The 24,278-nt window shown below is 43.1% G+C and overlaps 1 protein-coding gene across 1 annotated transcript in view; it reads left to right on the top strand.

Moving 5' to 3' along the window:
* Positions 1 to 24,278, top strand: part of LOC135259000 (metabotropic glutamate receptor 8) — a 161,138-nt gene that overhangs the window by 90,874 nt on the left and 45,986 nt on the right. The window contains exons 4-6 of the mRNA XM_064342799.1: positions 13,716 to 13,851; positions 15,048 to 15,202; positions 16,694 to 16,831. Coding sequence (XP_064198869.1) covers positions 13,716 to 13,851; positions 15,048 to 15,202; positions 16,694 to 16,831 — 429 coding nt within the window. The remainder of the gene's footprint in view (positions 1 to 13,715; positions 13,852 to 15,047; positions 15,203 to 16,693; positions 16,832 to 24,278) is intronic.

Below are 24,278 nucleotides of genomic sequence, written 5' to 3'. Positions count from 1 at the left end.
TCTAACCCTATAAAATGAAAGATTCCTGAAGAATAAGAGCAGCCAATTTTCAAGGAACGTCTCTTTTTTTTAAACAATATTAATGACAAAATTATTGCATGTGATATTATTGTACATTTGGATATTCTCAGGGATCTGCACGCGCATTTGAAAAATTTACCATCATCCAAACAGTTTAAATATTTCAAGTAGGCCTACTCAAATCACCAAGGTCTGATTGAAATACAAGATGCAACTGTAATAAGCAAAGCCATTAAATCACACCATAAATTTTTTTCCATTCTCAATGAGATGTACGGTCATTGGGAATAATTATGAAAAGTAGAGCCGGCGCTGTAGGATTGCGAGATTGCCTTTATGGTATACGGGCTGTGCGCAAACAAGGTGACAGCCCCAGTAAAGATGATGAGAGGTGCTGCTTTCTTCATTTGTCCGGCTGCCTTCCTAGCTTCCGCTGTGTGCAGTCGCTCTCTAAATCTTCCCGTGCAAATAAAACGTTATTGTGAGCAGCTCGCGGGCTTCGGAACAGAAGCAGCTATGCAGCTATCTCCGCTCTGCCCCCCCCCCCCCCCCCAAAACGATTCGGCGAGATGGAAAGGTATGAGGATATCCGTATCGTGCATTAATGGGTGGGAGTCGGGGAAGATATTGCGATGCAGAAATGGGGAATTGAGTGGCGGAAATGAGGCGTTGCCACCGCCACGCGTTCCTTGTTCCCTCGGTGAAAATGGGGCATGCACGCCGTTGCCACTGTGCCAATAAAGTTTCATTTGAAAGTTCATTTGGCAGATAACTTACCCCCAACCTCCTCCATAATGGTGAGGCTCAGGTAAGCCATACAGTACAGTTATGATATTTTGTCCTAATAATTGAAAAACAGACAGGAAACGAGAAGTTTTAACATGTCTTAATGGCATCTAGTTTGTACTAAGTACATGAAATTGTAGACAAAACAATTGATGTTATAAATGATTCTAGCCGCACAGAAACAGAAAGTTTTTTACCCATATTTTAGAACCGAATTAAAAATGCCAGATTCAGTGCTGCTATTTTGTGATATCAATAATCTATGTGTATTGTTCGAACACTAACCAGTGTCTTGCCCGCTATGATAGTTTGTATGTTTCTTAAGGTGTTTCTGCAGCACTGATAATCTGGCAGCCTTCACACTGTCACAAACTAAATCAGCTCCAAGTCCTGAGATTTAGGTCCAGGCCTTGCAGAATTAAATTAGTCCAGGTTAATCATATTTCCCTGGAACATTGCAGTGGTGGCCGTAGAGTCCCAATTACTCTCAAGCAGCTCTGATAATGTAATGTAGAGCCACCCCTCCCCCCCCCACCCCCCAAACCAAAACTCCCAGTAGTGTGGGCTTTTCTTTCCCAACAGTTTTAATCAGATTGACAAGGCTGTGTGAGATTTCATTAGTATCTGACTGCACTGGTCTCTGGAAAGGGTGTGTGCCAGGGCACTGGAGGTGGGGATACTTAATGCACTAGTACTGTACAGTAACACGTCACTTCATGGCGGAGAAAAAAAGACTCATTTAATGGAGAAATGCACGATTATGTATATTGGAGTTCTTGGTCATTCTTTGTCTCCACAAATAAGCATGCCTACCATGTTAAGTGCATGTAAGGTGCATAATAACTGTCAGAAATAAAATTATGGTTGCTAGGATTTCATCAGAATGAACTGAGTTTACTGGGCTGGGTGAAGCTACAGTGATGGTTGGAAACTGGATGATTTGCTCACAGCTATACTATTGTATTGAGATTTTCCCCCTCCTGATATATATCTTTCTATTAAGATGAAAATGCAAGTCAAATAATAATGTGCTTTCAGCCTAAATCCATTAAAATTAGTTGAATAGCTGCTTGACATTGACTGGAATTGTATGAGACAAATCCTATTTGTCTGTGTTTGCAATTGTCAGTTTAGCTGAACATTGCAGACTTGACATAGAAAAATGAAGATCCAAAACAATACTTGCATTCGCTCCATATAGTGGTCAGAAGAAACACGGCTCACTAATTTGTTGCAATAGTAAAAATCCAGTGAAAATGCACTTGCCATTCTAAATCCTTTATTTACATCACCAATATGCTCACAAGTCGACAAAACACCATCATGCCTGAAATGGTTAAATAGGACCTGTGTGTTCTGTATTTCAGCTTAAAAGCAGGACATTAAAGGTCCTCTGAAGAAAGTGATTTATTGTGATTGATGTTCAGGGCTGCAGGGACTCTAAGCCTATGACAGCCCTTGACATTTTATCTTATTTAACTGAAGCAACTGTCAATAGCAGACCTGTAGGTCACCTTTTGGTATATGGGGTACTTTCTCATTGCCTTTTTTTCCCCAGTTGGAACCTGGAAGGTACTCCCAGCTACAGAATGCTGGAGCTGGACTGGACGTCTGTGTTTCTTGGCAAGTGTCCATCGCTGGGAGAAGCAGTCTCTGTTTCAGGTTTAGAAATAGGAACGAGAGAGCAATGAATGAGCCTCCGCCATCAGGTTTGGGCTTGGGTGGCAGCCAGCTGCTGGGAAATTGATATTGGTGGTTAGGTTGGTGGGAGGAGGGGGGGGGGGGGTGGTGGTGTTTGGTGTAGGTATTGGTTGGGGAGTTTGCAGATGGGAATAGAATATCTAGACCTCGCATTTCTTCAGACAAAGTGGGGCAAGGACATACAGTGAGAAAAATAATGAATGGAAGAAAAAAGAAATTGGCTGACGCTGCATCTGTGGGAAATAATGCCGTAACAATATTTTCATACACAACACAGCTAGTTCTGATTCCACAGAAACTGCAGAAATGCATGTATGAATGCAGAAGCAGCTGTACCTCCTTTAAGGAAGCCCACAGACATGTGATGATCTTTAGATTTACTTTACGCATTTATCACACAGATGAAGTTTCAATCTCAACTAGCCAAGGAGCTAAGATTAGTGATTATTTATAGCTAAATTGATCACGGTGCTAATGTTTCTTTGAATAAATGGCTGTTTTTCAGCAGCACCACATATAGCTATGTAACTGGCTAATTAAAAAGGTTCAATAGCAGTGATTTCACGACAGGATTTGGGAAGGATTTCTTCCTCAAGGTTTTCTTTCCTGGGCTCTCTCCTGTTAGATCGATGTAGCTGTGAACAGTAGCCATATTGATGTAGCTATAAACAGGAGCCATATGTCTGACATGAATGTTTGAGAGCATGATGCAAAGGAATGTGGAAGCACACATGTTAATAAGAGTGGAAGGCTGGCATCTGGGCGATGGAAACACCAGGGGAAAATGCTACTGGACAGTAGCACCTTGGCATGCAGTGGAAAACACTATAGAATTATTTCCATGAGCGGAGATGGCCCCTTTTTTTATTTACTCCTCCAGAGGGTACCATGGCCGTATTTATTACAAGGCTTGGCACAATAGTGTACAGGTACTTATTTACTTGTTTATCTATAAACGCTGTTTTTCTCCCCTGTTTGGAATGCCCAATCTTATTTATCAGCCCTTATTACTGGAACCCCCGCTATCGATTCGGGAGAATGTGGACGAGCGTATGCTCGCCTGTAAAGCGCATGGTGCCAGGTGCTTCGTGCACAGAGATTAGCCAGAGGAAGACACGTCAACAGCTTAATCAGTTGCGTCGCAGACGCCTGAAAGACCAGTAGGGGTTGCTACACGGCCCTGAGCCTTTATAAAAAAGGACATTAAGGTCAAAACGCAGGGCATCCCATGTCAATGGGCTTATGGGTGCCATGTAATTTGTGCCCTGTTCATGTGTTCTGGAGTACACTGAAATGACTGGGGCTTATCTGTGTCCATAGACATAAAAATGCATCTCTGATTGGATCTATGGTCACACCTGTGGAGATCCGATGCTATCGGGCCCATTTAAATGCACAAAGGATCATGGTCCGATTGAGCGGACGAGGATGCATCACAGCCATGTGACAGCCAAGTGTAAATGCACAGAGCAGCAGAATCCGATCACCGCGAGCTGCATCATTAGAAGGAATGGTCAGCCTCCTTTGCCGAAAAAGCGAAAAACAAGACAATTAACTTCTTGACCGAAACTGCTTCATTGACATTATACTGTCCAGCTGTTATTGCTAAAGGATGAAGAATTTCCTGTGGAGCCCATTTGCATCGTGCCCAGGAATGTGAAATCTGATCACGTCCAGACGGCAGAGGCACATCTGGGACGCATATAATATCAGGTGTAAACGGCATGTGATTGGATTTCTGTCAGATCACATGTGGATCTCTTTTTTAATGCAAGATGTAAATGGAGTTCTAGACTACTCTCAAGGTCAGCATGGACTCCCCTGGGGTTGAATCCTAAACACAACCCCATCTCCACACCCCCCCTCCCCCACACACACACACACACATACACACATATTACATTTCCCCTGGGCTTGAGTCCCTAACAGCCCCCCCCCCCTATCCCCTCCACCCCTTGGCTCGTTCATTTTTATTTGACTGCACCCGCATTTTTTAATCACAGTGTGCTGCTGGATATGTTTTCAAATAAAATCTCAGGCTATTGCCTGATTCAGTGATCTAAATAAGTGGTCCAGAGTTTGTTGTGCTATGTGGAAAATTTGTGGGGAATTGCTGATATTTCAATCAGTGTGGTCGCTGGCTCTTGACCTTGTCATGGCGGAGGATTGCTTCTCAATGCCCACTGTGTTCCCTCACAGTAAAACAAAAGTGTCTCTCCTCAGATAAGTGCTTTGCAATTGGAGTTTCAAACCGAAAATATTTCAGCATTGTGACACAACACGTTGCCCCCTCCCTGTGCACAATAAACACACACACACACAAGCACGCACACAGCTACCATGATGCAGACATCAACCAAAGTATAGCAGTGATCTAATTTATGTGCAAATGGGAAAATGAAAAAAAGAAAAAGATCAGAATGCTGGAACTGTTTACAGTGCCCATCTAGCCAGTGGCAGAAATAACAATTAAATTGTAAAATTTAAAGGCATAAAATCACAAAGGAAGCACAGAGGAGAAACTACCACAGTCTTAAGCGTCAGCTTTAGAATTAACCTCAACCCTCAGCCTCAACAACAAACCTCAGCCCTCTGCCTCTGTGTGAACTCAACCCTAAAGCCTCAACCTCAGCCTAACTCTCAGCCTCAAACCCTCAGCCACACCCACCCCCCAAGCTCAGCTCTTAGCCCTTACGCCTCAACCCTCAATGTCACCTTCCAGGATCAGCCGCCAGGCACGTAGTCTCACCCTCAGTCAGGCATTTATGGACGAGCAAATGGTTTATGAACATTTGCAGCCGTTTACTGCATCTCAAGTGCATGATTGCATGACACAAAGGAATTTCCATCCCGCTCTCCATGCCACGCACGCAGCATCTTCATGAGAAAGCCTCTTTGAACACGTTCCCATATTGTCTTTTGGGATATTTAATGGAGGTAAATTATGTTTCATGGCTGGCGGGTTTCGCGGGAAAGGGCTTGATTACGGCATGATTGTGTTACCCCGAGCGCCGCGGTGCATTTTTTTTCGGGGGGCTCGTCTCCTGTGAAGGAGATGCTGCCTGAGTGGGCGGAGCTTGGTCTCCCTCACAGACCCCGTTTCGCCGGGGCGGGGGAACGTTTGCGTCGAGCGGTGGGCCGCTGCCGTCGAGGTGCGGGCGGCATCGGTGGCTGAGCGGCGTCTCGTCGCAGGCTCCTCCGAACGTTAGTCTGGGATGTCTGCGGTGAGACTGCGTGCAGCGCTTCAGTTAATAATGCTGAAGCAGGACAAATGGACAAAAAATGTTGGGAAAGAAACTTAAAACTGGCTTTGGATGCTTAACATACTCAAGGTTACAGTGAGACTCATGCACTACGTGTATCGTAGTTTGTTTGAAATTTAGCCCAAAATCTCCCTTTTGCACATACATGCACATCTTGGTGATTAATAGCAGCTGGTGATATCGAGCTTATTAATAAGTAATGAAGATGTTCACACATCTTGACATTCGCATGGAATTAAACCAGTGGATTTCTACCGTAGCAGTGGCTACTGCACACCGCAGTAGTGTCCACGCATCCAAGCCTGCGGTCAGTGTGGGATAACATTAATCCAGACTGATTCTACCTTCAGCCACTTTCTATGGTGTGGAGCGGACATGCGACATTGCAGCAGTATTGCCATTGCAACGTAGTCATTTCTGCTGCAAGGCTGTGAGAGGTGGAGCTTTCAGGTCAAACGCTCACTGCTGACCCCTGGGGCTTCATTTGCATGCACAAGATATATTTGCCTGTGAGTGATATTAAGACACATGGGCGTGCGTAATTCTCTGGGAGGGGAGGAAAATTCATGGAAGCTTGACTCTCCTTTACAGGACGATCCATCACTTAGGCAAAGGTCAGCAACAATGGGAAATGAGTGAAAACCGTTCTCTCTCTGTCTCTCTTTCCTTCTCACTTCCCCCAAAACTAGCAGCTCACCTTCAGCGTTGCTGGCATGTCCTGGCTTCTCTATATCGGCCCTAATCCGATACCCTTATTTAGTTTCCCTAAGAGTGACGGCAGTCAAAAGGGATTGATCACAAACTATTGATGTCCCTAGATCGAACAGATGTCAGACCCTCCCCTCCCCCCCCTCCCGGACACAATGTCTCTGTTTGGAAAACCATCCCAAAAATCTGTCCCATTGCGATTCGTCAACCACTTCTAAAGCAGCGGTGGACACAAAAAAAAAAAAAAAAAACTTCTGACATCAGTTTGAATTCCTGGGTACACTTTTAACGGAAAGGTAAAGTCTATGTTTATTCTGCAGCGCAACCGAGGCCAGGTTCAAAAAGATGTTTTGTAATGGGAGGTCCCAGCTGTCCGGGGGCTGGCTGCGCTTTTCGTTTATTTTACTGTTTTGCAAAGCACTGATTAAGCGGGCCGGAGCACGCGAGCACGAGCGCGCCCTTTTCTTTCAGGCACGGACTCAGCGCCGCACGCCTCTTTAAAAGAACCACGAGCGGCTCGGCCCGGGCATAGTGTCGGTCGCATTGCGCGCATAACCTTGTTTTTTAAAATTAGTTCAGGTATTCTTCAGCACCTGGAAAATGGTGCTTGGCTAGAAGGTGAGAGCGGTGTTCTTCTGCTGAACTGTTCGTGAGACTCTTCAAACCACTATCGCCCGTTGCATAATGTGTCTGGTGCACTGTCCCAGACCGCACGCTTCTGACTGCAGTCGGCATACAGTGTTGGACAGACAGACCGTGAGGAGATCAGCTCCAGACACACACACACACACACACGCATGTGTGGACACATACACACACACCCACAGACATACAGTACATTTTTATGGCACCACAGCACGTGTGTGGGTTGACTAGCAATGTGTATGTAGACATTACATTTGTAGTATTTCATGCTTCATTTTTCATGTGCTGGCAGATGTGTTTTGTGTTGGTGTTTGCATGGTGGATATGCAGTGAGGTTCTCTGTTGGTGGGTGTGAGCTTTTGTGTTGGACATAAGCTGGTGCATTGGCATTTACATAAAGGTACGCATGCATCTGTGTCAGTGGATGTGATGGAGCTCGGTGAAAACAATGGCACGAAGAGGTGTGTAGCTAATTAAAGTGAAGACAGTAACATTTCCAGCACAATTCATGAACAGCAAGAGTAAAATGGAATGGAGAAACTGGAGATGATGTGAATTTGTATGCCAAGCCTTTCATTGTTGCCAGGTTTTTTTATACAGCCTTATGTTATTGTCTGCAGAAGTCATAATAACTGTCACACCAAACACTAGTTTTGTCACTCATTGTTTATTCATTTTGATACCAAGTATTTCTGAGCTTGCTGGAACTCCCACCACCTCAGAAAAAAAAACATATTTAAAGCACACCATATAATCATATTTAAGTGTGAAAATATAATTTAAGTGATGGGGAGGTTTGTTACTGTTTTTTAGTCATCATAGACTTGAAGTGATGGGTGAAGGTTAAAAGCCCTGGGAAGGAATTTTGGTTAATTCTGATCTGTTTTTTTCAGCGATGCCTTGAACTTTGATATTATTTTCGCCAATATGTTGGCTTGGCCGTATGATGTAATGTCCACAACTAGAAAAGTCAGATTGTGTAAATGTATGCATGATTGTTTTTCCTATTTTTGCCTGTCCAGCTTTTGCATTTCCTGCCTCATCAAGCAGTGTTGCATCTGGGTCTCCTTGGTCCACCATGCTCTCTGCATCTTGCACAGCTAGCCTAGATCTCAGAGGAAAACACAGTTGACCACCAACATGATTGCTAGGAAAACAAATATCCTATGGGAAAATGTTAGCCTCTCTAAAATGCTCTTTTAAGCACAGAGAAGTGGGAGAAGGCAATTCTTCTAGACTTAAAGAGGATAGGCAAGTGGCCTTCTAGTAAGTGGCCTCTAGTTACCTTTCTACTGTTGGCAGTTAGAGAGGCATCTCTGACTCTATGCTGGTGCACATATGCTTTTGGCTTGTGTGCTGGATGTATAATGATATTTTGCCTTTGTATACATATTGTATATGTATGTTATTAGAGGTGTTTAAGAAGGAGGAACACCGTGTCTGTTAGGTGTTAGGAGTGCCGCACGGATACTACTCCCTTTGAGTGTGGAGATGTCTCAGGTTCAGGGAAACAAAATGTTCTAAAGTGTGAGGACTCTGTGAAACGCAATGTCAGCCCCCCTACCCTCTCACAATGATGTTTGTCTCGCTCTTAGCAGATTAGCTCTCCCCGGGTTTTAAGTACTGTAAAAATAATGCATCAGGTGCTTGAGCTTGGGCTGGCTGACGTGCTTCTCTGCAGGTGAGAGGAGATGTGAAGTGCCGACGAAGCTTAGCACTCCCACGCACCTCTGCTCACGCCCAGATAAGAAATACTTTCTCACAAGTGCTTCAAGTGGAAGATAATGAGTGGTTCCTTATGCATCGTCACATGACTGATGGAGACAGAACAACACAGGGAACAGTGGGCACTCACTACAAATGGTTAAATATAAATGATTGTGCGTCGCTTATTTTGTGTATTGTTTTAAATCATTTCTTTTTTAATTGAAATTAAAGTTTGCAAATTAAAAATGTGTAATTACCAAGTGAGTACAATGCACAACCATGCAAGGAGTACGTCATATTGTTTTTAAAATGTTTTTGAATTTGTGGAAAAAGTGTCTTCACATGTTTTTTGTTCTGTAAAGCGTTCAATTATATTGTAATGATTTTGTAATGATTGTTATTATGGTCAAACTTAAAAGAGCCCATTTATACTGAGAAAATATTTTAAAGACATCAGTATTTCAGTTGAATTGCATATTTAAATTAAATGTGAATTTAAAAAAGGGAAAACAGATAGAAAGCAGGCAGTAAACATGTAATGAACTGTGAAATTAGTAGCTTGGAATAATTTTAAAATTCCTGGTTTAAAAATCTACCACTCATTTTTCAGATTTGTTCATGGAAAAAAGTCTCACATGTGAATAACCTATGTAATGGGTTAGATAACCCAAATTGCTTCAGTAAATATTCAGCGATGTAAAAAGGTTGAATGTAAACAATCTAAACTGTGTAAACCCCTCTGGATTATAATGTCTCCTAAATGTAAATATAGAATATTATACATGATAATTAGCTGATATTATAATCATATTTAGCTGATAACCAATGCAGCTGAAAACAGTGAATCTGGCATGGTAGAGACAAATCTTTCTAAGTCAATTGCTGGGTTTGATAAAAGTTGAAAACGTCAACAACAGCAACAGAACTGTATCAGCTTTATAGCTGCAAACGGCAACAAGCACGGAATGTTTTTTTTTCTTCAAAAGGTTAAACATGGCTTTAGATATAATTGCATCCACATTTTAGAAACATGGAATTTAATCTGAAATTATCTGACAGAATGGAAAGACTGTGGGCTCCAGTGTCCCCACATTTTTACCTCAGATGTCATAACCCTGAGGTTAATACTCCAAGTGGAGTGTCTCTGCTTGCTCTCTCTAACTCGCATTAATATTTCAACCGTGGAAAGTGAAATGGAATGGAAAAAACTTAATTAGATGATGACAGGAGCCTGAAGCAGAGTAGATTTACTCTATATAGTTAAATGCAAAAGTATTGGGACAGTGACACCATTTCGGTTGTTATAACTCTCTACTCCAGCACATTGGATTTGGATTTAAATGGAACAATGAATATAAGGTTGCAGTGCAGTATGTAATATATATAAATATATACATATATATAAATGTAAATATATATTTCTGCACTCCCACTGTCTCCTTATGCTTTTTCTCAATGGGCTCAGCAGTTCACTTCAGATAAATCATGTTTATTAAAATACGGATCATTAAATAATAAAGAATTTAACGGACTAATCAAGGTAAGAGCACTCCAGTCGACACTGCTGAGTTAGACTGTATCATTTAATTACAGTGTATGAGAAAATTTGGAATCTGTGACTTAATAACATTTAATTCAACTTGTAATTAAATTGGCTTGTCAAACTGCTATGCGCATACCACATTTGTCGACTGTACCGTGCAGGAAAGAGACAGAGACTGTGAAGTCTTTGGTGAACCCAATCCAATAGCCTGTAGGCAAGAGGACATCCAATTGATCTGGAATGTTTGCCGATACTAGAAAGGAATGCTACAGAATTTAGCAGACAACACTTATCTATCCAATGCAGTTAGTTTAGTTCATATTTCCTTAAATCATATTACGAAAAAATATATAATATAAAATCAAGACAACATTTGAGAAATTGTAGCATACCTCCTGATTTAGCTGGTGCTTGTGTCCTGTCTCTGCCTGTGTATTTCCCCCATTTTTCCTGGACTACAGTACCGTGACTGAGTCCCAAAGGTGGCTCAGAGGTGTGCGGTTTTCCCAATAATTCTCCATCAGTTGGCCCAGTCCTCGCAAAATGTGTCACTTCCTGCAAGGCAGAGTGTTCCGACCGCAGGCTCAGGGAGTCTCCTTGCGTGGCAGCTGTTCCAGCTGAGCTCTCGATTAACTCAGTAATTCAGTGGATTTGACAGCACTTCTGTCACAAGAGTCATTGTTCGGTTCATTGTCACATCAATGCGCTATTGTACGCCTGCCTCTTTTTACTGGACGGATACAATTACATAGTTTTGTGCCATTTGTTGGTATTCATTTGAAGCACTTTAACAAGTCAGTAATTCCGGCAGGTATTCAACTTTATTGATTAAGGGCAATTAGTTGTTCAATGGGGCCTGGAATGGGTAATTGAACAACTAATTGAGGTGGCGGCCCCCTACTTCTTCAAGGGGCAGATGCTAACAAAAAGTTTTTGAATAAACAGCTTTACTTTACCTTTGACAGCTACAGAAACACACCTCCACCAGCACATCTATTCAAAGCCGAATAGATTTATAGATAACAAATAAAGATCCTTATGAAATGTAACTAAGCTCAGGTGGCCTGGTTTCCTAGCACTAGGGTTGGGGGAAAAAAAAACCCTCATGTTATGGAGACCCGTTTAAAAATGGGAACTGTAGTTTATATCCATACAGCGAGCTTTCTGGGTCACACTGTTTCTGGTGACCTTTTCCGTGACCCATTTAAAAGGTTACTCAACCATGCCTTCTGCCATTTCGCTAATCTCAGTGTCCCCTTCCCCCAGTCTCCTGCCATCCCTGATCCCACCTCCAGGGGGAGCATTGCTCTTCGTTCTGTGCTGCTGCTTGGCAGATGGGCAGCTCAGGCAAACTCTGCTGCCTGAGATTCCTGAAGGCAAGATCCATGCCAGTCGTGTTCCTTGCAACCACGCCTGCCTTGCTAATCCAATAAAATTGTTCATTTTTGCAGAAATCTGTCCGGTTGAATTATGCTTAAAAAATGTTAATAAGTGTGTTCTTATTAAACCAAAAATAGCTATAAAGAGCCTTCGTAATGAAAATGAATACATGCATATTCATTTACATTTGCTTTGATTTATTTTTGTCTCATTTCTTAGAATATTAACATTTGTTTCATCATTAAAAATTTGGAGCAGGATGGTGAATTAGTACTTGTATCTTGAGATAAGCAGTGCTACGTAGCTGCTGATAATACCGCAGAATTATTATGAAAATAAATCTGAAGGTGTATTCGTTAAAGAATTAGAGTTAAAAGTACACATTCAACTACAATATGTAGGAAACCGGGTTAATCTCATTATACTCATTGTTTTACTTGTCTTCTTCAGGACATGAAAGCAATGTTGGCCAATTGAGTTCATATCAAAATAAGCAGGCTATATACTCCAATATAAATCTGTAGCAAATACTATTTGTTTGGATCACATTTTATTTATTTTTTCTGGTTTTAGATCATATACCCAAAAAATAACCTGGAAATTCAGGGTTACAATTTAATCCAATGTACAGCTGTAAAGTTACTCTGGATTTAGTTTGCCACTCATGAACAAGTAATATTTCAGCCTCAACAATGACATTAAGCTTTTCCATGGGGATGAGTTTGTATTTATTTTGGAGCATTCATTGCTGATACCAGCTGCATCATGGTTATTGATGCTGGTGCTTCAAGAAAGCCCAAATCACAATGTAAGGTGTAATATTATTTCAACAATGACAAATGTGACAATAATGAAGAAGTACAGCTTGAATAAAAGTGTGGAGCAGCTGATAAGAATGGCGATTATCCTTGAAAGGATATTAATTTGGGATAATTACTAGTTGGCTTTGGGACAGTGGTGTTTAAAGATTGCTTGGCTGATAAAATGCAGTAACAGATAGAGAGAGAGCTGAGGAAAGTGCAGATGTTCATTAAATGGTCTGTAACAAAGAGAGATTGGATTCAAGAGGAAGATCATAATTTATGTCAGAACGCGGTCTTAATAATCTAATGCAGAGCTTTGAAAATGATGGAGCTATTATGTCTGGTATTAAATATGTAAGATCACTCTGTTTGCCCAGCATGGCTTATGCAATCATGTTTATTTTAATTCGCCTTGTAATGCCGTTCTTCTACAACAAGGATACAGGAGGCGGAGCATACTTACTCACAAATCATATATTGCACACTATCCCATGGGTAATTGTGGCTGAGCAGTGAAGTCGTTTTTAAGGAATTAGACTTTAGAGGAAAGTCCTTGTTTCAAATCCCACGAGACTAATGTCTGATGTACCTTTAGTCAAGATACTTAGTATGTATTGTTTTATAAATAACCTCTGATGACATCTAAATTGCCCTACATTTGGGGCATCTGCTGAGCATAATAATGATGCTAAAAAGATGAATTATGCAGTAGTGATGAATTAAAGCAAATAAGCTAATACACGTGCTGGAGGTCACAACGTGGCCCCACACACCTTTGGTAGAGCAATGCTGTGCTATCAGATGTAATTTAAATCCAAATCCTTTCAGGAGACGGCAGGCTCTGTCTGAGCCATTTCTTGGCTCTTCATCTCTATTCCCCGAGTGTGATGATGAAAGAAGCAGTCAGATTGTAACTCACTTTCTCTCTCTGTCTCTCTCTCTCTCTGTCTCTCTCTCCCTCTCTCTTTCTCTCTCCCTCCCTCCCCGTCTACCTCTCTCCCTTACTCTCTCTGTTTCCCTCCCTCTCTCTCTCTCTCTCTCTCTCTCTCTCCCTCCCTCTCTCCTCCTCTCTCTCTCCCTCTCTCTCTCTCCCTCCCTCCTCCCTCTCTCTCTCATCCCTCCCTCCTCCCTCCCCCCCTCACTCTCTCTCTGCTGCAGGTGGGGTGTGTATTGCACAGTCCCTGAAAATCCCCCGGGAGCCGAAACCAGGAGAGTTTGACAAGATAATCCTGCGGCTGCTGGAGACCTCCAACGCCCGCGCCGTGATCATGTTTGCAAATGAAGACGACATCAGGTGTGTGTCTGCGTGGGTGTCTCAGTCAGAGCTGTGTGTGTGTGTGTGTGTGCGTGTGCGTGCGAGCAAAGAAGTCTCTGCTTCATTGCTTCCTCGTGCTATTAAATCAAGAGCAGATTTTTAATTCCCTATCAGTTAATCAACAACCGCTCACAGTGGATACAGATAACGCTCACATTGACTCTGGGGTGATTTGGTGAGCGTCTTATGTTATGCCATTCTTTCACTGCATATTATTTAGTTATTTATTATTGCTTTACTTAGAGGTACTTGCCAACATCCAATTAACACAATTCCCAAATCTCAGATGAAACATGTTGCGAGCAGAATTTGTGTAAAGAATAATATCTTAGAGTTGAAAGAGAGCAAAAAAATACATGAGCGTTGGGGAAAAAAATGAATACTGTAGCTGTAGCTGAGGTTAAATTTCTTGAGCTGACGGACCACTAAAATTTCTGTTAAATGTACAATGTAATTTAGATACAAATGGAGACATGTAGCTCACCTTGTAAAAAAACGCTTTTCCACTCCAGAACTGGAACCAATCTAGTTTGAACTGGAGACAAAGCAAGCCTCCAATGTTGGACAATTACATTTTCTTGGTACCATCCAATCAGAACTGTTGCGGAGGACTTCTCATTGAATTCAGACCAATCTGCTTAGATAGGCATTTTTTCTTGGACTTTCCCTGCAGTCTGAGGCAAAGGGTTTCTTGCAGAACAAAAATTGATTCCACCTAATCTCCTCTTTTCAAGCGTTGATTGTTTGCCGTGATCAGCAGTGGCAGAGCTCTGCTTTCTCTCCTCAGTGTTAATGTCCTCCTCTTTTTGTGGAGATACTGAGAGATACAGTGTGGTGTAATCATGCAGAACTTGCTCACCTGCAAAATCACCAACCTCGGTAGTGATGTTGGGCTGGAAGGAAATACCTTGGAAAATGAGCATGGAACCAGACTTAAGACAGCCAGGCTTTACAGTTGGAAAGGTGTATAAGAAAATGTGATTGTGCACTGTCTCTTCGTGCTGTGAATGCTAGGGTGGTTATGTATCTTTATTTCTGTAGGATGGCAATTCTCTTTCTCTCTCCCTGCCTTCCTCCCTGTGTGTGTGTGTATGTGTGTGTGTGTGTGGGTGGACTGGTGGTTGAATGCTTCTCTCCTAAACTAACCAGTAAAATGTTGTGTCTCTCCACTGCAGGCGAATCCTTGACGCTGCCAAGCGAAACAATCAGACGGGTCACTTCCTGTGGGTGGCCTCAGACAGCTGGGGTTCCAAGATCTCCCCAGTGATCCAGCAGGAGAGGGTGGCAGAGGGTGCAGTCACTATCCTGCCCAAACGGGCCTCTGTGGACGGTATGAGACTTGAGGATCAGGGTTTAATGGTTCCGATATTGAGCACTGGCACTTATTTGGCTGTGGGTCGGTCATTAAGATTGTAGGGCTTTACACTAGCCTGGTTTTCACCAGTCTCTTAGATAGAAAGCTAAGGCTGGAATCCGTCCTTTTCAGGAGTGGCCAGAATACATCACTCACAAAGAAGCTGTATTTTACGTTGATTGGAATCCTCCCTTTTCATATTCGACAAATCATGTTTTTAACAAGAGCCATCCAATATTTTTTTTTGTTCTGATTTACTTACCCTAGTTGCTAACTAACTAATAAATACTACTAGAACAAGTTATCTAGGTAAAGGAACAAGTCAGTGAAGTAAAGCTATTTATCTGCGTTTAATAAGCTACATTGTTATTTCATTGTGATCCACAATGAAATAACTTCAAAGGTGGTCTTTAAACCATTAACTTGCTAGCTTGGAAACTTTAGCTAAATGAGCTTCATTAATGACGGCTAATTAGTCTGTGCTATGTGTACAAACATCTTGGTGTCTTAGTTGTATTCAGTAAGATTGGCTGTTTAACATTAAGAAACTAAGTGGCTTGCTGCCAATATTCAGCAAGCTCAGCTGGCCACAGCATGCTTAATGTTAACGAGAGAGCTACAGGATTTAGGTCTCTCTCAGCATATTTCCAATAAACGTGGAGGTAATGTCTCAAGCTCGCTAAATGAAGTCCTATTTCTGAGACTGTGGAGGCGGAACCAGTTTGTTTGTGAATCCTCCCTTATCGCAATTTTCCTCCCTTATTTTTCTGCTAGCTAGGAAGTATATGGAGGGTCAAAGGCCTCATCACATGGTATGTTTAAATTATGTGTTAGCCAATCAGCACATTCATTCAAATTCTTAGTGAATGTTTCCGGTGACAGTGGGTTATAATGAGAAAATAAATAAAAGACCAGCCTCCCCAGCCAATGTAACATACCTCTCAAGATGTGGCATGTACCACATGGACTGGTAAGCCAGTCCATCTTTACCCAGGCTAGCAGAACAACTAGGAAACCCATCCCTTGGCCTAAGATCAAGGCTTCAGCTTTAAAGGGGACTGGTCATAAATCCATGTCTTGATGTACTCTGAAGAGCCTCCAGCGCTGAGTTTAGAAAGGTGGTTCTGCTGTGGACAGAGCAGTGTGAGTCAGCGCTATGTTCCACGATCCCTTCCTCCCCTCCTACGCCATTGGTTCCAAACATAAGAATGTAGGCAAACAAGCAAGATCTTACTTTGGCAAGACCTGCAAGGGATCAGGCTCTTATGATAACTGTGTGATTAAAGTAGGAATAGATCAATGTTTTTTGTGGGAGGTGGGGGGTTGATTTTGAGTTAAAACATTTGTTCTTGCTGTAAATGCGTCAGTTCTGGTGGCAGCGTGAGAGTTTAGCCAATGTGTGTCTGCTTCGTCAGCAAACACCGCCTCCTCCCCAACACCCCCGTCTTCTTTTTGCCTCCCCCCCAGCCTTCGACAGATACTTCCGGAGCCGGTCCCTTTCCAACAACAGGAGAAATGTTTGGTTCGCCGAGTTTTGGGAGGAGAATTTCGTCTGCAAGCTGGGCTCTCACGGAAAACGCCCAGGAAGCCCCAAGAAATGCACAGGTAACGTAGCGGGGATGTCACAAGGGGCCTTAGAGAAAGAGAGAGAGAGAGAGACGCGTTACGTACTCTTATGTGGCGTATCCAGAGCTGAAGAACAATTTCAGTTCCGTCAATGTAAAAAAAAAAAAAAAAATGCCTTTACACTGGGAGTGCCTGCCACATTTGGAACCTTTCCAGTGTCTGAATTCATTGCACCTCGTTACTTCATCTCTGTAAAAGTAAAACAAAACAAGCAGAGGGGAATGATATTGTCACAAGGGGACTTTGAATTATGTGAAATGAGAACACACTGTGGAATTTTTGGCTTCGTCTCTCCCCGCAAGCTGAAGGAAAGATCCACGCTAGTCTGTCTTTTTACAGTCAGCTGTGAGGGCATATGCCCCCTGGGGACTCCCAAACACAGGCTGGCACGAGTAACTGAGCCAGTTTGGGATTCATGTGGTTTGTAAATAAAGTCCAACAGATGCATTGGCGTGAAGGAGGGGAAGATTTTTATCTTTGTTTGCAGCAGGATTTAATCAGATTGGAAGTGGTCGGAAAGGAGGTATCTGTGTCATGCCAGCTGAGAGAGAGAAAGAGACAGACAGAGAGAGACAGAGCTTCAGGATTATTACTAATTAGCAAAGGCTTTTTTTTTAGCTGGCTTACAGTCTGTTTTTTATTATTATGGGAAAGCCGGGACATATGTCAGGCAAACAGTATTTTCGGTGATCACCAGTTGTTAGGTACATTGCTGCTTGGTACATAGTGAGCTTTTTCTGGATTTGGCTCTGTATTCCACAATTTTAGATTTGTAATCAAACAATTAATGTGTGGTTACAGTGCGGATTCTCAGCTTTTATTAAAGGGTATTTTTTAAAATGCATTTTGGTTTCACCATTTGGAAATGACAGCACTTTGTACACAGTCCCCGCATTTCAGTGTACAGAAGCATCTTCTCAAAATACATGCATTTTATATGCTGAAGAGAAAACCTAAGACAACTTACCCCAGAGCTGAAGATGGCTGCAGTTCAGGCCTGGCAGAGCATCAGCAGTGAAGATACTGACCACACTGTGATGTCTATGGGTCACAGACTTCATGCAGTGAATGCATTGCAAAGATATGTGACAAAGTACCGAACATGACTACTTTCATTTACATAACATTAATATGTCCCAAACATTATGGCATCCTGAATGAACATGGTGTAGCCAAGGCGTTTAAACCTTAAATAAAACTTGCGAATGTACACTTGAACCACCTGTGAATTGCCCGATTACAAATATAAAATTGTGGAGCACAGCGCCTAATCAATGAAAATTATTTTTCTTTGTCTAAAAAATGATAGCTCTCACTATATATATATATGTGTGTGTGTGTGTGTGTGCGCGCATGCCTGTGTGTGTGTGTGCGTGCGCGTGTGTGTGTACGCAAGAGGGATAAAAAGACACTTCTCAGCATCTTTATAGATAGGTGGGCGTGTGTCTCAGCGTGCTTCCGGGCAATAAGGAGAGCATGGATGCTGCGGTGGGATTGTCCCTTGCTTTTATCCAAAGTGACTGTTATTGTTCCGATATGGAAACTTGACGTAATGATAATAATTATGGCTCCATCGTTTCACAGCGCCGTGCCCCCCCCCCCCCCCCCCCCCAGCACTTTATCTGCCCCCCCAAACGCACGGGCGCAACGCTCCGCTGCCGATGGACGCCTCTGTCAGCAGCCTCGGCGCTGCGAGACGTCGTACGGTGATTTTTTCCTGAGGAAAGCGTCAAATTGTGACAGCGTGACACCGAAGCGGCGCTTTCCTGTCACAAACAAAAAAAAGGAAGCGCCGTGATCCGGCAAGAGGGGAACTTTGTGTTCCCCCCCCCGCCCCCCCCGCCACCCCCCCTAGGAACGGAGAAAGTAAATCATCACACTTATGACTCTTAATGCTGAGAGCCGACCTCGTCCTGGGGGCCCTCCAATGAGTTCCGCGTCATTTAGCTTAGCGCATCCAATACTTCTCTAATGAGGGTTCCTTCCGCCCGTTATAAGGGCCCGCCGTTGGCGTAAGTGCAGCCCTCGAAAGCTTTCGGGGACTTTAATTGGGGAAAAAACGTAGACAATTCTTCACAATGGGGAGATAAAACAAGATTTATTGTTCCTCTGAGAAAGGCCCGGAAGCTATGGGGGTATAAATCGGTGTGGCTCTTCAGAAATGGCACGCGTCACCCTCCTCCCATTACGAACCTCCCACTGCGAGACACGCGCTCTGAAAGCGGCAAGCACCCGTGGTCATCCCAGGTGCTTGCTGCCTATGGTTCTCTACAGGAGCGGTGCCAGGTGACCACGTGAATGGATTTTATTATGAGCCTGAGGCTGAGCCTCAGAGTTTTAGTAGTGGCACAACAACAAAGGAGAGGAGCTGGATGAGCATTTTTTCTGGCCCGGTTGATGCTTGCAGAATCATCATGCAACGAAGGCAATCAGCAGAACCTCTGTCCATCTTGCACGTGTGTGTTCTGAGTGCGTGTGCGCGCACGTGTGTGTACAGTGTGTGCCCGCGAGCATTGATTCCGCGCCGAGGGTCACGTTCTCCAAAAACAAGCATTAAGCTGACAGGCAGCGCTCAGCGGGTAAATCGACTAAATCTGCACTGTAGACATATGGGGAGTGCTCATGTAAGGGGAGCTCTGGTGCCTGGTCAGAGGATTAATGGTGTTTGACTCTGCATAGATTTTTGCATAGCATTACATTTTGGTCACCTCTCCCATCACTGCAGGTGGGGCAGACTGAGGGCTAGTCAAGATGCTGATGCACACACATGAACCACAATGTTGGGAAATGATTTGTGTTTTTTTTTTCACCCCCCCCCCCCACTTTTAAAAATTATTCCCCAGGGTATTCATAATGGCGGTTCTGTCTCAGATGGGTTTTTGGGTCAAGAAGGGCAGCCCTCCACATAGCCTCAGGCTCTGAAACTCCTTGCAGCCCCCCCCCCCCCCCGTTCTGTGACACATGCGGTTTCTGGAATAAACTCACTAAATTCACTGAATAAACAGCCTGAGGCATTGTTTAAAGGGGCGGGACAAGAAGTTGGGGGTCTGTGCCTTATAACCCCCCGAGGAGTCTGTGCTCCGTGAAGCTTGATGCTTTCCTGACTCTTCACTGAACGTCAGTTTTCAGCGCTGCCCAGGGGCTTGCCTCCCTGCCCTGATTGGCTGACTGGCGCCTGGCGGTTTCTGTAGCGCACGTGATATTTGATGCGGCGACATATGTCTCCCGCTGGCCAAGTCTGGCTGTGCAGTGGTGCTAACCGCGCATCGCTAATATCTGCCCGGGGGCCACGCTGTCACAAACGCCACAGGAGAGCCTCGAATATCGCTGCCCTGGCTGCTGTGGGCTGGTCTGTGAATCCGTGGAGACGGACGGATCCGGACATACGGTGCACACGTAGTGGCTCCATTTTGTGTACATATGTGTGAGGGATTTTGTGTACATTTGTGAGGAATTTTGTTCTGGGAACTTGCCTAGTAACCACAAGGTGGAAGGTTTGATTTCTAGGTGGGGTGCTGCAATTAGTGCCCTTTAGCCAGGTATTGACCTTTGTTTCAGTGAAATAAGTATTTTCACTGAAATAGACATTTACACAATAGAAAAGGTTAAAATGCAAATTGTATATTGTGTAGTTGCCCATGATAAAGCCCTCTGCCAAGCAGATAAATTATGCAGTTTTAGCTTTGTATGCTATGAAGAATTCATAATGTGAGCTTTACTCATGGGCTGTAAAAGGTTTGGGTGCTAAAACTGTGCACGCGTATGGCAACCCTGTTATGTACATCAAGTGCAAGTAGCTGTTACACATGAAAGACTGCAAGTTACCACATCATGTAAAGTGTTAAGCAGTGTTTATTTGCGTTGCATATCCAGGTACTCTGCTCTGATTATTTTTCATGATGAAATTAAACAGAGGACAGATGAGTGTACTGGTTTCAAAAACGAATCAACAGAAAATGATCTGGGGCAACCGGGTGGCTCATCTGGATAAAAATATAGTTGGCTTTCTGCGGTTTAAAAAAAAAATTATTTCGGTTTTATTGTATGTCTTCGCTTGAACCTAGACAGCTTTTGTGCGCGATGAAGGGTATTTTAGATACTTGCAGAAGCTTCTGAAGACTTCCCAGCTTTATAATACTGCTATAGGGGCTTTGTTGTTTTTGTAAGACATTAAGTTTAATCTTATTCTCACTTGAAACTATTTCATATGGCACATGCAACCTGAGAACACTGTGCTTAAGGACAGAAGAAACAGCAGGAGATAAAGACAGATGTTTATGTTTATAATTGCAAAAACACTATAAAGTAATATATTCATAAATACAGGTGCTGGAAACGTAATGCCGCTGGACAAGCCTCTATGGAGTTACATGAATTTTATTTTTTTTGCTTTAAACCACAAATCTGTGAAAGCCCCTTTGCCAGCCATTATAAAGCTGGCAGGTTGTCAGACACATCCAAAATAAAGCTTATAAACATTCCACACAAAAACATTCTGGCCCCCAAAAATACATTAAAACAGAAATAATATTAAAAGCTCCTGAAATGGTACCATCCCTTCAAGGAACTGTTTTGGTGCATGGATGAGCCCCAGGGTATCTGGTATCGATTGTGGACCATACCAGTGGTAGGCAGCCCTGTAGGGAAAGGGTTTCAGTTGGCTGGGGTTACAGTGTCTTACTGCTAATTAGTGGCCCCTGTTGGTCGATAGGATGCCTGCAAGGCCGTCTGTTGAGCTGCCCATGAAATGTCTTTGTCTGGCTCTGGGGCCCGTCTAGGGACCCGAACCGCTAACTGTGGAGTCATAAGATGCAGTGCTGACGTCATGCGCTTCCAAGAAAATCCCATGCCGGTCTGCACTCGATGGCAGAGGTTGCAGAAATTTCAAAAACTGAATCCATTTGAATTCTATTGGGTGGAGAGTCCATGGTCGAGGTTGGGAGAGAGAATTGCACCTTGTTGACTAGAAATGTATGGCAAATATGTGAATTTATGCAGATGTGAAGAAACGTACAATTTCTGTATATACGAATACACCTTTCAGGTCAACAATAGACTCTACGCCCAAGTTCAAGTGGATTAAGTTTTTGAAATTACTCCAATGTACAGTAACTCTCAACAAAACTCATTCAATTGAGTTATATTGAAAACATTTAGCAGTCACACAGAACATTATTGTTTGCATAGTATCCATTCAGCTGGATTTATACTGAAGCAATTCAGGTTAAGTACCTTGCTCAAGGGTACAATGGCGGTCCTAAGCTGGGAATCAAACCTGCAGCCTTTACTGTGTGTTACAAGCCCAGTTCCCTATCCATTATACTGCCCACCAGAGTTTCACTGAAGTTATAATATGATTTCCATTAAATCCCAGGGGAATCCACAGTACTGTGGCCTCACTCGCTCTATCGCTCGGAGGGTAGAAACAAAACAAAATAGAACAGGGGCTTCGGGTCTATCAATTTCCTTCCTCTTCACCAAGCAAGGAAGAATCAGCCTTCAATCATCAATAGCAATTAATTCCGATAATTACATTTCTAAAAGAGAGAAAGAAGGAGTGGGTGAGGAGAACCACTGTCTCTTTCATCATGCCAATCGCAGCATGGCTGTAATGAGGGCGCTTCGCTGAAAGTGTTTGTGGTCTGTCCTCTCTCGGTGCGGCCATTTTAAGAGCGGCCTGGGAGTTTGATTACACCCCCCTGCTTCAGCAATGGGACCCAAATGAGGAAATCGATGGAAAGGCTGCAGTTAGTTTGTCCTCCTTGATACTGACAATGTCATAATCTGCCCCACTCAGTATTAATTGATTTCAACAGGATGAAGCACAAATGAGCACTTAGCACGTATAAACAATTGCTGTGTCTGGCTTGCACCAGGTTGTATAGACCCATTTTCAGTTGATGACCTACTCATACAGCAAAAAGTAAAAAACCCACGGAAAGCAGATTTGGCACTCCTTATGCATATTCTTTGGCTCTGATGAACAAGGTATGTAGACGATGGCCTAGCACAGGGAAACAACTTTTGTCTGGGAGAATGAGACTGTAAATATTTAATGACATTTGCCTATTGTCTGCATCAATATCATGCAAATGCTAATTTGACCCCCCCCGTAGTCCAAAGGTGTGAGTCGGTGCGAAACTAGCTCTGCACCCCAACACTATCAAGCCCAGCAGTGCCCAAATGCCAAAAACAATCAGAGCATGTCTGCAAAGGGAACTGGACAAACATTAGAGACATTATTTGGCAGTGGAGAAAATTGTGTCCATTTAATAGATTTCATCTCCACTCTTATTGGTTTATTCAGAACATTTCCATATCAGAAAGAATCTAAGAAGAACCAATTTATTTTACCTGTTTTTTTAAGCTTTCCTTGACATCAAGGCTAATCTCATTTGCTGCTGTACTTATGTCACAGAAACAGCCATACATGCAGTATTTCCCACAAAGAAATAAACATTAAATCGTTAGATCCCAAGGTAGACTGTACTCAGCCACAGAAGAACGCGATCAAACAAAGGAACACTGGCAACATAAAGAGAGCCCATCTAATTTAAAATAAATCAACATGTATATAACATGTAAGGATAACATTTTATGCCACAGGAGTGAGAATCCTCAGCTGTCTGTATTGAATAATTGTTGGGAATAGTACATTTACTACATTTAATACAAGGCAAATACAGACATTCATGAAGTATTGGCACTGGGAACCATATATGCAAGACTACCAAAACAATTACATGTCTGTAATTAAGTACTGAATATATCAGGGGGCCCACTTAACATGATAGATTGAGGCTGTTGAGCCAAAACGTTGCCCCCTGTTTGCCCTCGTTGCCCTGGGGCTGTGAAGGTTTAATGATCCCCCATGAAGGAGGACTCCATTTGTAGATGTGCGCAGGCTGGACTGAGTGAAGCAAACTAAGATAAGCGTGTATAAAATCTAACCAGGATCCAAACAGTGTAAATTCCCCGAATAATAATTACAAACTGATTCCGGTTCTCCTTACAAATGCAAGTTAGCATTGTAAAAAAAAAAAAAAAAAAAAATGCTCAGCAAAAAAAAAAAGGAAAGAAAGAAAGTTTTAGCTGCCCTGTTAGCTGCCAGAAGCTTAACCGCAGGTCTTGATTACGAATGTGCAAGGAATGATGATGCCCTGACTTTAGGTGTGAAGGACTCACAGCGTTTAAAGGCTTTGCTCTTCCCTTCGGCAGATCGTGGCACAGAGGAGGAATTGTGGTTATGTGGAGGAGAAGTGTGAAAGCACAGACAGATAATGCAGGCGCTAAACGCTTTGCTCTGAGTGATATAGGGCTGTAAAGCTGCGGAATGGGCTTGATAATGGAGCCGCGCCGATGTTTCTAGTCTCTGATTGTAGATCACGGGAAGGGCGGGGCCCTGTGCCCCAACCCCCACCCGCCC

This window comes from Anguilla rostrata, chromosome 7 (assembly GCF_018555375.3).
Source record: "Anguilla rostrata isolate EN2019 chromosome 7, ASM1855537v3, whole genome shotgun sequence".
In the NCBI taxonomy this organism is placed as follows: domain Eukaryota; kingdom Metazoa; phylum Chordata; class Actinopteri; order Anguilliformes; family Anguillidae; genus Anguilla; species Anguilla rostrata.
This window is presented reverse-complemented; position numbering and strand designations above follow the sequence as displayed.